The 16,689-nt window shown below is 39.6% G+C and overlaps 1 protein-coding gene across 6 annotated transcripts in view; it reads right to left on the bottom strand.

Moving 5' to 3' along the window:
* Nucleotides 1-16,689, bottom strand: part of SIGIRR (single Ig and TIR domain containing) — a 39,522-nt gene that overhangs the window by 5,828 nt on the left and 17,005 nt on the right. For 5 of the 6 annotated variants that reach the window (XM_083757073.1, XM_083757070.1, XM_083757071.1 and 2 more), the window contains 7 exons: nucleotides 15,460-15,807; nucleotides 13,249-13,438; nucleotides 9,891-10,021; nucleotides 7,470-7,613; nucleotides 7,135-7,278; nucleotides 5,102-5,204; nucleotides 4,046-4,196 (listed from right to left, as the gene is read on the bottom strand). In XM_083757073.1, the coding sequence (XP_083613199.1) occupies nucleotides 4,046-4,196; nucleotides 5,102-5,204; nucleotides 7,135-7,278; nucleotides 7,470-7,613; nucleotides 9,891-10,021; nucleotides 13,249-13,438; nucleotides 15,460-15,807 (1,211 nt within the window). The remainder of the gene's footprint in view (nucleotides 1-4,045; nucleotides 4,197-5,101; nucleotides 5,205-7,134; nucleotides 7,279-7,469; nucleotides 7,614-9,890; nucleotides 10,022-13,248; nucleotides 13,439-15,459; nucleotides 15,808-16,689) is intronic. The other variant, XM_083757074.1, reaches the window with a different exon arrangement.

The raw sequence follows: 16,689 nt of genomic DNA, 5'->3' as shown, positions 1-16,689 counted from the left end.
CAGTAAGCCAGGTTTCCTCAAACTTGGCCCTCCAGATGTTTTGAGACTACAATTCCCATCATCCCTGACCACTGGTCCTGCTAGCTAGGGATCATGGGAGTTGTAGGCCAAAAAATATCTGGAGGCCCGAGTTATGGAAGCCTGCAATAAGCCATAGCCCTAGAGGAGAAAGTGACCTATAGAGGTTACAAGAATTTGAGACAGATACTGGGAGCTGCCTGCACCCTTGAGGTAAAGGGGCATAGCTGACAGGGACCTCCAGCAATCCTTTACAGCCTTTTCAAGCAAAAGAAACCACAATATTTCTACGTAATCCATTCTACTTCCTTGTTGCTACTTCAGCCTAAATGATCTGATAGTGTGCTTCTCTGGGGAACAGCAAGGTGGGTAGATATACAAATTAAATAGAGAATTATTTTTATTGACCATTGGGCCATATCAAGTCAAAATGTACAGCTACACAGGACCAACACTGTAAATAAAACAGCAGGAATTCAAAAATGAAAACATTAAACAAAAAACATTGGCAGGAAATTAACAGCCACCAAAAACATTCAGCCTGCAGTCCTATTGCAAAGCATCCACAAACTTTTAACAGCATTTGGCCACAGCTAAGGAAAAGCTGGTCAATGTGTTGATAATACCCTTTTTTGAACTTGCCAGTAAAAAATAAATTATTTGAAAGCCTGATCAATGGCAACATTCCCCCAGAAACTGATGAAAAAATTACAAGCTTTCTCAGAAACTGAGCATCCAGTAAGTAATGGGTTATATCTTTCACAGAACGTTCTCCACATAAGCAGATTTGGGAAGCAAAAGAAATATTTTTGCATCTCCCATGACAGGAAGTTGCATACACTGCATTGTGAGCACAGGGAAAGTCTTATGCTGGTGAAATTTGATAGATCCATCAGATACAATTCAATATGTTTATATTTAAACTTAACCGCCATGGTGTGATTTTAGAGCTGGAAACAAAATGTAGGTATTTCTGAATAAAGAGGTCACAAACTCTATTCTTTAAATCAAGTTTTGCAACCGTACAATTCCTGCTGGAAAAATATTCAACGGGGGGAAAAAAATTGTTACCAAGCATCAGAGTTGAATAAACTATCCCTTGACTATTAATTACAACAACCTTTTGGTTATATTGATTCAAAAGAATTGCAGGAGTTAATTCCAATAATTAAAGCAAGCTAGCATTCACTTTTATTTTTAGAGCTAAAATGGCCCATTTTTTATTGGAGAAATGCTGTTAGCATATTTGATGGTGTTCTGAACCCAATCAAGTTGGATAAGAAGCAGACACACACACACACACCCTGAACCCCAAGATCTCAAATGCAAAGAGCAACTGCATAGTTAATTTGAACCCATTTTAGAATCGGCAATAGGCATGCCAATATTTCGAGGTACTATTCAGCTGTCATTCAGCTTTTAGTTTTATGGAATTTCAGGGGAGCTGCGAACCACCAGAGATGGACTATACAGAGCTCTTTCACCGTGTGTGCCTGTTTCCAGCAGGGCAGCAGGTATGTACAGCCAAACAGAGCACTATCAACCCCCCTGCTCATCAACTGGTGAGTGGAGAGTAGAGAGTATAATCTTGCCGGCTGAAGGGGTTTGCTTTGCCAGAATTAAGACTGGCTTGTGGGCCAGAGGTTGCCCACTCCTGTTGTATAACCTCCTTGCAAACCAATCAGGATGAACAATCTGGAAACCACCCTAAATATAGGAATATAGTTGGACACAGTCCACTTATGAGATAATTTAGCTTCGTTTTTAAGGGTAATGCTCTTACCAAATTAACACATGGCAAGCAATGCTGGTGTCTGAGGTTCTCCAAGAATGTATTTCTACTGATGTAATCAAAGGCAGTTTTAAAATCAACAAAAACTGCAAAGAGCTTATTTTTTTCTCTTAACACAGGAATTAAATGAGCAAGCACAGAATGGTTGTCAAGCATTAACTAGCCAGCTTTAAAGTCAGCTTGTTATTCAGCAATTACATTGTGCAACATCGGCCATTCTTCATACTCAAAACAGGAGGTATTTTACATGTAATTTTTAATGCTATCTATAAGACTGATTGGTATATAATTTGTGTGTCGCCTTTCTTGAAAACTGGGATCGCTGTGCTCAGATTCTACCCTGATGGAATACAGCCAATTGGGTTTTTTTGAACCAAATAATTTAGCAATGACAGGACCACTCCACTGGATGTTACTTTAAAACCTCTCTTGATATTAATTCCTCTCCTAATGCCTTATTTTGGAAAGAGTCAGATTTTTAATCTGACTAAGAAACAAGAAGCCAAAGATCGCACTTACAGAGCTCAAGACTGGCAGCCTGTTGCTCATGTACAGCAACAGTCTTATTAAAAATGTTAATGTGCTGTTCCCATTTTGTCTTAGAGATAGGAGTAAACAAAAAAATAGCGGACATATGGTGGCTTTGATCCACTCACTGCCAGAAGGAAGCAGTATCCTTACACCTAATGGCATTTTCCAGGCACCGTTAAAGCTGCTTTGAAATATTTTGGCTGTTGTAACTTCTTATTAGCTGGGGAGGGGAGTAGGTAGTTCCTTGAATGCTGTGTCTAAAAGGACTGTTTAACAAAGCTGCTTAGGATTCTTTACGTTGTAAGTAAAATCAAAAAGCCCCTTTCTTATGTCTTGAGGCATAGGTTGTGTGCACAGCAGAGCGTTAATTGCACAAGTGAGTTGCACAACTCTGATTTTTTCATGTGGCTTATGGTGCACATCTGTCCACAGGACCACCTTCAAATGAACTCTATTGTAGTGCTTCCTGTCTCCCAAGAGTGGGAGGTGCTTGATGGGATGTCTTTGCCAGTGGCGTAGCGTGGGGGGTGCAGGGGGGGCCGGCCGCACCGGGCACGACATCTGGGGGTGAGGGGGCGCAAATCCATGGGTTAGGGGGTGCAAATCCACGGGTTAGGGGGTGCAAATTACTTGCCTTGCCCCGGGTGCTGACAACCCACGCTACGCCACTGGTCTTTGCACTGTGTGCTGTTGTCCCCTCCCCTCCATTCCTCGCACTCCCTAAGTTCTGGAAACCTAAGGTCTATTGCAAGCATGCTTGCAGTTATTTGTTTACCTGTGTGTGCATCCTATTTATGTATTTAAATATTTATATGAGGTACAAGTTTTGCATTATACCAGACTTACAAAAAACGATGGGTCCAGTTCTTTAAAAATACACACACATGTGTCATGTCACTAGTTTTTCTAATTGTTGTAACCTGCCCTGGGACGGTGAGGTGAAGGGTGGGTGAAAAACCTAATAAAATAACTAAATATCCTGATGTGCAACTGCAAGGAATATTGTGAGTCACAAGCATGCTATTGTTCATTTAGCACAGATAAAGAAACAGCAATAACTGTAAACCGAAGTCTCTATCCTGCTAGAATGCTCCCCTGCAAATGCTCAATTTAGGGAAGGGTTTGTGCTTTTTTCCTTCTCCAGTCTCTAACTTCCCCCTCTCTTTTCATTTCTCTTTACACTGAGAGTACTCTGGGTGAAGCAAGTATATGTTTCCAATTCTTATTTCTCAGGTTCTGGTGCCTCCCTGTGGCTCTGTTTGCTTCTTTAAAGTGGGAGTTAAAATATAACTTATCTATATTTTCTGCAATGCTCATGGCCTCCAAGCATGAGCCATAGAGCAGTCAAGCCATGTTCATCCAAAAAGGTATTATTTGGCAAATCTCTGGAGCTGATGATTCCTAGTCAACAGGTAAATAGCTAAAATAATAACAGGAGATCATGATCAAAATAATGGACAGACAAAAATATATTCAGCCTACTTTCATGAAGGTGCTACTCGTTAGTTCCAAGAAAAGCAGGTAACAGTTATTACTCTGGTATACATCACAGCAAGGTCAAGTAATGGAGGATTGGCTCTCAACCCTTCTTGGAAGAGAAGCTACTCTACACTTCTATGCTTCTTGAATAGTTTCAAGTACTGCCTTGCCACTGATAAACATAACCACAGTGATGAAGTTATGGCCTTGCAGCCCACAACTTACCATGGAACCAGCACGCCACATCAGAAGGGTCACTGTGCTCTTCTGCTGCTTAAGCAAATTTATGGCTGGATGTGCTATTTCTCGGTACTGGCTCTCAAAGACAATGAAGATTGGCCTCCGGGATAATTCCAGCAGCCTCCAAAGACCTTCCCTGCAAAACCAGACAATTGGTTAGAGTCCTAAGCAAATCCACAACCAAACTATTGAAAAAGCTTTGAACCCAATCTAGTCACCCAAAATATTAATTCTAAGCACGACTAGTTTCAGTAGAATTCAAACAGTTCAATGAAAATTTCAGGAACTGGTTTGAGAGGCATTAACACTAAACTGCCGTGCTTCATTTCCAGATATATGAAAGAGATTCTGGGTGTTATGATTGGAGGTGTATACAGAAATTGGAAAAATTCAGAGGCCCTTCTAACCATAGATAGGAGAGCCAGGAACATACTCCCTCCTGCCTTCCTACTCCCTTCTACCTTCGCTCCTCCTCTTATGAGTACAACTTATTGGAACACTTGACTGGTTTGAAAAGCCATAGTTTACCAGGACAACTGTGGGAGTCATACAGCTTGTAAAAGGCAGAGGCTTGTAAAAACTGCAGGGGCCCCCTGACATTCCTCTGGGCAATGATTACCTTATACGAAGAGGGGAGTGTCAAGCCTTGACCGGATGAGGTAAGAGGAGACTTTGAAAAAACGGCCATGCGGCTGGGAGAACAAAGGAGATAATAAAAAGCTGCCGGAGGAGAAAGGCTGAAAGGACCAGCTCTCCAGCATTATGAAAATACTCGCTGCCTCATTGTGTCTTTTTTCTATGCTATGCTAAGCACCAATTGACTGGCTGGTTCCAACAGACAACCAAATAAGCAAACTGTGATTTTAGTGATCCCTCCAAATCAGAACTGCACATACTATTTGCCTGTTTGGTCAACTTGGTCAACTTTCTATTAAACAAGGTAGGCAATAGGAGGGAGTGCACACTTGAGTCATTCCTGATCCTCCAAAAATGAAAGGAGGATCAGATAACTTGTCTCACTATTGCTGACTCTCTAATTACCTGAAATTATTGTTGCACCATTCCTGTTCCAGATATGCATTAGAGAGAACCACAATGAGGCGGCGGCACCGGCTAACATTCATAATCAGATCTGCAGAAGGTTCTGAAAGAGAGGAGAAAAACTAAATCTCTTCTGAGAAGGGCCAGAACCAATCCATTGTTGTTTCAGCATTCATCCTTCACCTGTACAAGAAAGAAATACCCTAGGATCCAAATGCATATCCACTCTGCTCTACAGAAAAGAGAACCCCTGGGCAGTGGAATAAAAACTAACCAGCCTGTTTAGAACTTCCCTGTCCTTCAGACAGCACCATTGGTTTTGGAATGAGTGCCTCTGGTGGAACACTCAGGACATTTTTTTTAAAAAAAGAATATACTCAAACATTGCATTTTTTATTATTATTAGACACACCACAAAGAGCACAATACAGATGCCGTTTCCATAGCACTATACACTCAAAAAGGTAATACAACTGCTGAGAAATGCTGTTTTGTGGTGTATTCTTGTTTAACCAGAACTGTCCACGGTGGGCAGCATTATAGAGTATGGAGGAGCTGCATTTTGTACACAGCTTGTTTTGCATCCCCATGCAAATGGATGTTGCATACTTTTTATAGACGTTTTATTAAACAAAACAGTTGAAGATAAGAACAAATGGTCTGAAGGCACATGATTACAGTGATATTGCCGAAGCAAGAACAGGGGTGGCCCTGTAAACTGCCTGGATAGGAACTACACTTCATGCTCTTTGGAGGAAGATTAAACAAGCTGTGCCCAAAATAAAGAAACAACACATTGTCAAACATATGCAATAACAGCCTGGAAACGTGGAGGCACAGGGAGAGGCAGCGGGCCAACACAAAACTACCACCCATTTCTATGAAATGCATATCTGCAAGGTCATGCAAGTTAAGCAATGCATCATGTCACAGACTTTGAACAGGTGTAGAAAGCCCACCAGTTGTGCTGAGCATATACTGGGCAGACTGTGAATACATCCTACTTAATATGCAAATGGAACCTAACTGTGGACAACTGGGTGGTTAAGGAGAATACATTTTTCTTCATACAACAGAGAGCCTGTCTATAAAATATTCAGTTCCTACTTTGCACAGCTTTGCCATTATTGGTGTTTAGAATTAAAGGTATTTTAGGTTGCTTCAGATGCACAAAATAGTGTGCCAAAGGACAAAGTAATTTTTCAGAGCCATACATTTGCATCTATTAAGTAGCAAAGTGCAGCGTTCAACAGGCTTCATTTCAGATACTGTGGTACCTCGGGTTAAGTACTTAATTCGTTCTGGAGGTCCATTCTTAACCTGAAACTGTTCTTAACCTGAAGCACCACTTTAGCTAATGGGGCCTCCTGCTGCCGCCGCACGATTTCTGTTCTCATCCTGATGCAAAGTTGTTTACCCAAGGTACTATTTCTGGGTTAGCGGAGTCTGTAACCTGAAGCGTATGTAACCCGAGGTACCACTGTACTGCATTGCAATGTTTGTGGCCCTTTTCTTCACTCTGAAAAAGGATACAGATGTCAAGCTGGGATCATATATGAAATGCACAATGGTGTCCTGAATGTACACACCAGCCTGTATTCTAATATCTCAGTCAGATATAGCACTGCACTATGTTTTACATCTTTCCAATCTACCTTGGAAACAGAGACATGGATTAAGCTGTACTTGAAATGCAGAATGTTGCCCTGAAGTTGCATACCAACTTTCATCCTGCTGTCTCAGTGTCTAATAGAAATAGTGTTTTTTTGCATTCTCTTCCTCTTGTTTGAAAATGGATGCAAGAGTTAACCTGATATTCAGACTTAGCGTGTGTACCGATTTCAATTGGATATTTTAACACTTAATAAAGCTACCATATTAAACATAGGATGCCAAATGGGCAAATTAAACTGAAGGTTTCTCTTCATTTAGCCAACTAATCCATATCAGATAAGTTATTTGCAGCCTGAACTCAACAGCAAGTCTGAGTGCCCAGGTACATATTAAATGAGGTGTTGGACAAGGTTCTATACCTGAATTGGGCAGGATGTCTTTATCATCCAGGAAAATCTTGTAGCCATGACGATTCTCCAGCTGTGGCTTCACTATGAAGTTGACAAACTTTCTATCATCCGTTGAGTTAGAATAAGATACATAGGCATCATACAGCTTTCCATCTGTGGAAAAATACCAAGAGGAGAAATTTATTATATTTTTTTAAAAAACAACAACAACAAAACCTGTGCTGACTAGCTATAACACTGAGAGGATAATTCTTGTAGAAGTTCACACTTTGGGTTGGACTGTCACTGAAACTCAAATCTCACAAGGGGAAAAGCGACAGCCAACTCTCCAGCCCAATATTTACCATTGATCTCCACCTCTCCATGACGGTTTCTGTACCAGAGGAGCACATTCAGACGGCACTTCACATACATCACAGCCATTAGTAACAGCAGTGCCACAGTGACAAGTGCAGCTAGCACAGCCCCCAAGTGCCCAGCAGTCTCTGCTGTAATAGAAAGACATATTTTAAATAGCATTAAATGAGAAAACAGCCTTACAATTGATAGCATGGTAGAGAAAAGAGGAAGAGAAGAGTTGGGGTCTATGGTCTCAGAATATACCAAATTATAAAGAAAATGAGGGGTTATGTCATTCTTGAACAATTTTTAGTATCTTGATGACTGTTCTGACTATCAGAACATGCAACCATGATGAGGAAGAGATGAGGCAGAAGCTAAAAGACAGATTTATTCTAGCACCACATTGTTAGATCATCCTCCAAATTTTGCAAGTATCTCCATTCACAAGATGCTCATGCAGAAGTAAATCAAAGGTTTTCAGAGTAAAGATGTGTATGAACTAAATTATTCACATTCTCCAGTGCCAATTCAATTTCTTCCTGCAAGCACGCGGGCATGTTCATTTAGACTTTTTGTAAAACACTCTGGAATATACTGTTAACTGAGCCATTTGCTGAATGTTGCTTTAAAATACACTGAGGCTCTAATCTCAGAATTGCTCCATCAGCCTATGGAAACTTCCAGATGGAGGAATTTGAAAGTGTTCAAGCATGCCAAAACAGCTGAGTTGCTTGGGGGCAGCCTAATAGCACGTTTGTTTTGGTGTGCAGAACCATTTGAGGCTGTGACTGATCGAAAACCTCAGAAAAGTTTCTATTGTCTGCTGGTGCCATCATGTGGCAATTTTCTGCCATCAGATTCACTGATGACACCATCATAAAATTGCTCTTGTAAACTGAGCCCCTAAAGCCAGCATGGAGCAATACTGAGGGCACTAAAGGCTGTCTTTATATTAAACTCCTCTAGAGACATGGTAAGTCTGGTTCAAAGCCCTTTTTAGCAACCCTGCTACCAGTTAGAGCAAAAACATCTTCTAAAGTCTAAGAAGAGGATCAGGCAGGCTCAGCCGAGTTTCTTGAATTCCAAGATAAAACAGGGAAAACTTATTCAAAAGAAAAGGAAGGCATCTAGATACAGCATAAAAGCAAATAGTCTTATCACCCCAGCTAGACTTCAGTCTATCAGATGGCCATGCATGGGCTAAAGTAAATTACTCTATTTTTAAAATGAGAACAGTTAGTTCCTATATAGAAAATTAAGTCTTGCTTCTTCCTAAAAGAAGGAAAGCCAAGCTGAGATACCCAGTTCATAAATTCTCAGAGGATCATACAATACTTCAGAATTTTGAAGCCATCTTAGTTCAAAACTATGTTTCTTCCCCCCTCAAAACACATTTGCCTTTGCACACATGCCAAGAGTGATCTGAACAGTGGCACTACAAAGTGAAAAAGTGGACTGAATTATAAACTGAATGTATAGTGAAGCTGTCACACCTCTATAAACTCATTGTGGGTCAAACTCTGACCAGATACCATGCTACCCACATCCTCAATAGACCATACTGAATCCTGTACATTGGACCTAAGGATGTAGTTTCTTACACACACACACACACACACACACACACACACACACATACACACACAAACTGTTCCATTCCAAGACACACACATAATATGTGAAATGGCCCTTAGCATCTCACATACACCAATGGAGAAATGAAATAATGATGCTGAGCCATGGATCATTTCTAGACTGTAATTAGAAAATGTAATCCAAACACTTAGGCTACTTGAGTCTCAAGAGGTGGCAGACAGAATATAAATCACATTCAATTCCTCAGCTGCTGCACAATCTCAGATTTATCTAGTTCTGCCATTTTAATGACAAATGTACAAAGCAAATGCAAGCTCAGTTATCACACTTGCCCCTCCCCTCATGCTTCAGATAAGAAGCCCTTCTAAAGATAATTAAATTAAAAAGAGTTTAAAGTATTAAGTATTGCATTCATGTTTATTTGTCATCTTGTTAACCAAAGTGCAGAACTGCTCTGGGGTAGGGTCAAAGATGTGTGTGTGTGTGTGTGTGTGTGTGTGTGTGTGTGTGTGACACTTCAAAGGCATCAGCCAATCAATGCTGTACACAGCCATATTCTTATCTATTGGTTTTCAGAGGTCAACTCTGAAAGGGAAATTTACATTTGGATTGAATGCCCTAAGTGTGTTTTCAGAGTAGTCTGACAACTCTTTTAAAAAAAAGTATCTCCAATTCTCATTTCAGAAATACTAATGGGAATTCTACTATGGAATACAGTTAGTGAGTAGCAGAATCTTTTTTGAACAACTTAATGAAGATAACAACCTTCAAATAGAGAACCGGCCCACACCCAAATGCACATGGTATGAAGTACAAAGAAATGCTACCTGATTTTTGCAGTGTGAAAACTGCTGTACTGTTTCTAACCAAGCAGGCAAATGCTCCATAATTTTCATCTGTTGTTACATTCATATCCAAAATGCTGGAGATGAATATCTCTGATTTATTGTCATTGAACCTGGGGTGCAAATAGAAGATTTAGGTTAGCACTGATTGAAAACAAACACTAGGAAATTTTAGTCAGAACTGGAAGGGAAGGAAACTCAGAGGGCTCCACCCTATGAATCTTGGATTATACCAAACATTAAATTTGGACAAGGAAAATTGGCTTCCAGATGGAGAGATCCAAATTAGAAACAGAGCTGTTAGAACCCAATACTAAGAATTTATCAAGAATGTACAACTTGCTGTTGAAATGGAATACACTAGATGAGACTGTCAAATCAGCTATGATTAAGTGGGCACAAGACATTGGTCATGACATTATGTTTGCGGATTGGGAACAGTTATGGACCACCGGTATAAAATTTACGGCATGTAATGCCTTAAGAGAAAATATTATGAAAATGATTTACAGGTGGTACATGACCCCAACCAAGCTCGCAAAAATCTATCATTTGCCCAATAATAAATGCTGGAAATGTAATGAGACTGAAGGAACCTTTTATCACCTTTGGTGGACCTGCCCGAAGATTAAAGCCTTCTGGGAAATGATCTATAATGAAATTAAGAAGGTACTTAAATGTACCTTTCATAAGAAACCAGAGGCATTTCTCCTGGGTATGGTCGGCCAATTGGTGTTAAAGAAGGATAGGACGTTTTTTATGTACGCCACCACAGCAGCAAGGATCCTTTTAGCAAAGTATTGGAAGACACAAGAACTACCCACGCTGGAAGAATGGCAGACAAAGGTGATTGATTACATGGGACTGGCGGAGATGACTGGCAGAATCCGTGACCAAGAAAAAGAGACGGTGGAAGAAGATTGGAAGAAATTTAAAGTATACCTTAAAAATTGTTGTAAAATTGATGAGTGCTAAAATGTCAAGGGAAAGGAAAATATAGAATTACAGCTGTAATTGATTAAGTATGAGAAGAAGCTTAAAAAGAAAATAAGTAATTAATTAATTGGTATGAAGAGTTGTTGAAGAAATTTTAAAACAGGGATGCAGAAAAGGGGAGGTAAGGGGAAGTCCGAGAAGCAAGGTTTATGAAAAAGAGGTTTTGAAATTATACATGTTTCTATGTTTTTTTTTGTTTATGTGTGTGTGTTGTTTTGTTTTTAATTTGTGTTGGAAAACTAATAAAAAATTATTTAAAAAAAAAAAGGAATGAACTGTGAGTTGGTAACAAGAGTGTCCATTTGAGTATCTATGATCTGGAAATACTGTCACTATTTTATCATGTTGGCCTTTGAAAGCCTTTTCTGCCACAAAAACTAGAAGAAATTTGGGGACTTTCAAAATCATCTTTTTCCTTGTTCTTTTAAAGCAATGGATAAATTGTGGTTGCTTAGTTGTATGGGATCTCATTGTCTTACATAAAAGTACTTCTTTTGTGGAACTATAGTAGCAATGTCCTATTGCTTAAAGTGCATTTTTTTCTTACTAGTGAAATGTCAATTTTTCTTCTCCCAGCTACAGCCTCCATTCCATTATTGAGTGATGTACAAAATATTACATGAGTTCACAGTAACCTAGCAGAACATATCCATGACACCACTGATAACGTACAACACAAGTCCCCTGTAGTGGGAACACTAAAATAAAGGGGGTGTTCATGAAACCAGATTTGTTCTGAAGCCACAAACATCTGAAAGGGTCTTCTTCCTCTCCCTCTGCCTCCCCATTGAAGACTGATACATGCTGGAAATGTAATGAGACTGAAGGAACCTTTTATCACCTTTGGTGGACCTGCCCGAAGATTAAAGCCTTCTGGGAAATGATCTATAATGAAATTAAGAAGGTACTTAAATGTACCTTTCATAAGAAACCAGAGGCATTTCTCCTGGGTATGGTCGGCCAATTGGTGTTAAAGAAGGATAGGACGTTTTTTATGTACGCCACCACAGCAGCAAGGATCCTTTTAGCAAAGTATTGGAAGACACAAGAACTACCCACGCTGGAAGAATGGCAGACAAAGGTGATTGATTACATGGGACTGGCGGAGATGACTGGCAGAATCCGTGACCAAGAAAAAGAGACGGTGGAAGAAGATTGGAAGAAATTTAAAGTATACCTTAAAAATTGTTGTAAAATTGATGAGTGCTAAAATGTCAAGGGAAAGGAAAATATAGAATTACAGCTGTAATTGATTAAGTATGAGAAGAAGCTTAAAAAGAAAATAAGTAATTAATTAATTGGTATGAAGAGTTGTTGAAGAAATTTTAAAACAGGGATGCAGAAAAGGGGAGGTAAGGGGAAGTCCGAGAAGCAAGGTTTATGAAAAAGAGGTTTTGAAATTATACATGTTTCTATGTTTTTTTTTTGTTTATGTGTGTGTGTTGTTTTGTTTTTAATTTGTGTTGGAAAACTAATAAAAAATTATTTAAAAAAAAAAAGGAATGAACTGTGAGTTGGTAACAAGAGTGTCCATTTGAGTATCTATGATCTGGAAATACTGTCACTATTTTATCATGTTGGCCTTTGAAAGCCTTTTCTGCCACAAAAACTAGAAGAAATTTGGGGACTTTCAAAATCATCTTTTTCCTTGTTCTTTTAAAGCAATGGATAAATTGTGGTTGCTTAGTTGTATGGGATCTCATTGTCTTACATAAAAGTACTTCTTTTGTGGAACTATAGTAGCAATGTCCTATTGCTTAAAGTGCATTTTTTTCTTACTAGTGAAATGTCAATTTTTCTTCTCCCAGCTACAGCCTCCATTCCATTATTGAGTGATGTACAAAATATTACATGAGTTCACAGTAACCTAGCAGAACATATCCATGACACCACTGATAACGTACAACACAAGTCCCCTGTAGTGGGAACACTAAAATAAAGGGGGTGTTCATGAAACCAGATTTGTTCTGAAGCCACAAACATCTGAAAGGGTCTTCTTCCTCTCCCTCTGCCTCCCCATTGAAGACTGATACATAGAGCATTCTCTTAAGCTCTTCTCCAGGGCTTAAGTGTACAATTTTCTTTTTAACAGAAACACAATCTCCCACTACTACAGCAAAGATATTTCCTCCCATTGAAGTATATATATTACACTACTGAAGTATATATAATACACTACCTATTCCACAAACCTATAAGGCTAATAGTATACATAAGCCCTTAAAGATCCACCATTATCTTCAGAGTCTGGGAGACACTATTTTAATTTGTTTCTCTCTCTTTTGTTTCTAGTTTATACAGCCAATTTAGCTTTATTTTCCATTATACATAAAAGCCTTCTTACCAATGAGTAGAAGCAGCATAGGTCTCGTTGTTTAGCAACTGGTCATCTTTCATCCAGTGGAGGCCAAAATCACAGCTTTTCGTGTAGGGCAGCTGCACAGTGCAGTTCAGTGTAAACTGACTTCCCAAATCACGTTGCAAAGTCAGATTGCTGGAGGGGTAAAGGAAACGAGGAAGGACACTGCAAATATCTGTTGGGAAAACAAAAACAGTATACCGTAAGAGAGCTTTTCAATGAGAGCACTGAGCTTCCAGACTACATACTGCAAATCTTATATTGGCTATTTAGGTCTGGCTAACATAACAAAGAAAGTCAAGCTACTCTTGTCCCCGTAACCCTGCACCTAAGCACAATCTCTCTTGCACAGTGGGTTCACCGATGATTCCTGCCTCCATTCACCATGTTTAGGAAACCTAACTAAACAAATTGCTGAGTATAACCTTTCTCTCAAGGCTGGTTCTGCAGTTCTGATTTGACTTGAGAAAACAATGAGAAATTCAGTAAGGACTATAGTGGGAAAGACAGAATGTTCAGGTTATCTGGAAAGCATGTCATGTCCCATAATAGAGAAATGCCCAGGATAAAGGGGTATGCACATCACAGAAGTGCTGAATATGAGATATGGTATTAATTATTGACTTTTGAAGTCCTAGTGCCAGTACTTTAATTATTCTCACTGCCTGTTCAGAGTCCAGCACAGTGCTGTTCTTCCCCCTCTGTCTTTCATACTGTCAACTCATTCATCCATGCTAAATATTTTCAGCATATGTGACACATTTTCAGCATATGTGAGCATGCATTTTTTTAATGAAGAACTTTCTGAATCCTATTGCGGAAAATAGGGTGTTTAAGGTGCAAATGTCACATTGCATTAAAAACTAGAATATGTCACAGGCACTTGTCCCTAATTTTCCTTTCCCTTACAGTCCCTTAAATTCTGAAAAGGAGAACTAGGCCATCATGGCCATCATTTTTTAAAATGTAAAGGCTCTCCCTTCTGTAGGTACTGCTGTGTGTATTGGACTAATTTCCAATCTTTACCTTTATTTAAATGGGAGAACAATACAAAAAATATTATTTTTGGTGCCCATATCCAGTCCTTAGCCACTTCAGGAGAACTTCCTGAGAAACCAGCAACTACCATCCTTATCTTAATGAAGAAAAAAAACTGAAGAGTACAATCCTATACAAATCTTCTCAGCAATAAGACCTACAGTGCCTAGCAAGCCAGACTTCCAGGTCTCAGGATGTGTGTGCAGGATTTCAGCTCAAATGATGTATGATCTCCCTCTGACCATCTTTAGCTAATTTATGTTTCTAATAGCATAATGAAGTGCTCCAAAATGGTGATCCATCCTAGTTTAAGTGCACTATAAAAGATTAAGCAGAGACAAAAACACACTTATCTGTCCCAACAAGTCTGCTAATTTTTAAAATCTCAGCATATATTTTTTAAAAAACCTGTCTTTCCCCATTTCAACTCTGACAATACAACTAGCAAATGGGGGACGGAGTGAGCTTATCTTGGTAGCTTCAGGTACTTCTCACCACATTTCAGGTACTATCACTTGTTATCACAGCTTTAGAAAACTTAAGTCTTTTCTAGCTCTCCTAAATTGTGTCTCCACCACAGTGAAGTCTTTGTCAGGTTTATCTGTTTGCACAGTTCTATGGGCCAGTAAAGCGAGATGAGCACCACAACCCCAGAGTCGTCCATGACTGGACCTAACAGTCAAGGGTCCCTTTACCTTTAAATGTCATCTTAGATATAACATAAAATGCAGAGAGGGCTCAGAAAGAGCTCCGTGTCTGCCATTTTCTCCTAGGCAAAAGGAAGCCCTCTTCAGCAACAGCCACACATACAGTCACAGACATCAGCCCACCAACTTCTGGTTGACAATGCATAATTTGGATCATAGCACTTGATAAATTGGCTCACATCCCCAGGGCTTATCTAGTGGCATAACTTATTTGAGTATGATCAGTACCTTATGTTTAGGTGAAAGGGGACAAAATCATGCCATACCTAGTTAGATACTTCACAGCTGCTCTGTGTCTAATGAGCAACATAGGAGCCAGACTTAGGCAGACAAGTGGCCCATCTTGAAACAGTAGCAGTACTGCTTCTCCTGGGATGGGCCCAAGAGGAGACGTCAGTATTAGGTTTGGGATCCAAAGGCATGTTTGCGAATTCCCGCTTCTTTCACTCACCTGCCATGACCAGCCGGACAGTGAAGGAGCTGTTTCTCTGATCGTTCAAGTAGAGCGTGCAGGTATAGTTGCCTGCATCGCTGGCATTGGCGTGCTCAAAGGTGAGGTATGTTGTTGTGTTCTGCAGTGTGCTGTGCAGGTGGCTTAACGCAGTGAAGTTAAGCAGATGACAGTTTTTGCTCCACTGGATGCTAAAGTTAGAGGTAGACTGAAGAAGCTGGAGGCTCTGGTTATCCAAAGGGCAGAACAAATGATTAACCTGTTCTTGCTGGGTCCAAATGGTGTGATCATAGAAGTGATCTGGGTCCACACACGATAAATTAGATGAAACCGTCAGCGAAAAGAATTCTAAATAAAACAAAGCGGTTAAAATGCAACTACTTCTGTGATGCATAATCCAACCTACATTTCTACAGCAAGCACAGAATACGCAACTCCAACAGCAACCAAGTCATTCATGCCCAACCAGGTCATAGACACTGCCCCCCTGGTTGAACTTACTTTTAATATGCATACCATGGGATGGCTCCTGAAAGACTGTTTACAGTGAATTTACTATAGAGAAGAGAGATAAATATTTATCATCCTGATAACAAGATCAGTTAACTATGTGATTCTAACTAGAACTCTATCTATGCCATAGATTCCTTATTTATAATGAACAGAGAACAAATTGATAATAAGGGAATTAACACAATGATCATATTCTACAACCCTCCTCATAACATACACACCACACAAAAAATGCTAGGAGAGGCAATGCACTGAAGCAAGCACTATAGAAAAAGAGAAGAACGGGGGGAAACCTAGCCAACCAAATACTGCTAATGTATAAAAAAAACATTGGTGGTATTCACTGGTCATTTGCACACCTGGAAACTTTTTTTTAAAAGATACTATAATTATAATAAGTGCTTCAGAGCTACAAATTCAAAGGAAAAGCAATCAACCTTCAACAAAACCTGTACAACACAGTACATTTTGCTGAGCAAAAAGTTGCATGTCTGTATACTTGTTAGTATTTGATATGAACTGGAACTGGAACAATGAAGTAGATGAAATGGATGCACTTGTTTGTCCATGACAGTGAACCTCCACCTTATTTGATACCACTGAGAAATAGATAGAGGTTCTGTATCTTTTCCAGTGCTCAGACATATCCAGTTTAGCTGCTATAAACAAAAGTTGATAAGTCTTTGTAAGAATAATAATCATTTTCAGAAATGTCCA

Source organism: Podarcis gaigeae, assembly GCF_964106915.1.
Source record: "Podarcis gaigeae genome assembly, chromosome: 1".
Taxonomy (NCBI): Eukaryota; Metazoa; Chordata; class Lepidosauria; order Squamata; family Lacertidae; genus Podarcis; species Podarcis gaigeae.
The sequence above is the reverse complement of the archived record's forward strand: the minus strand, read 5'-3'. Positions and strand labels throughout refer to the sequence as shown.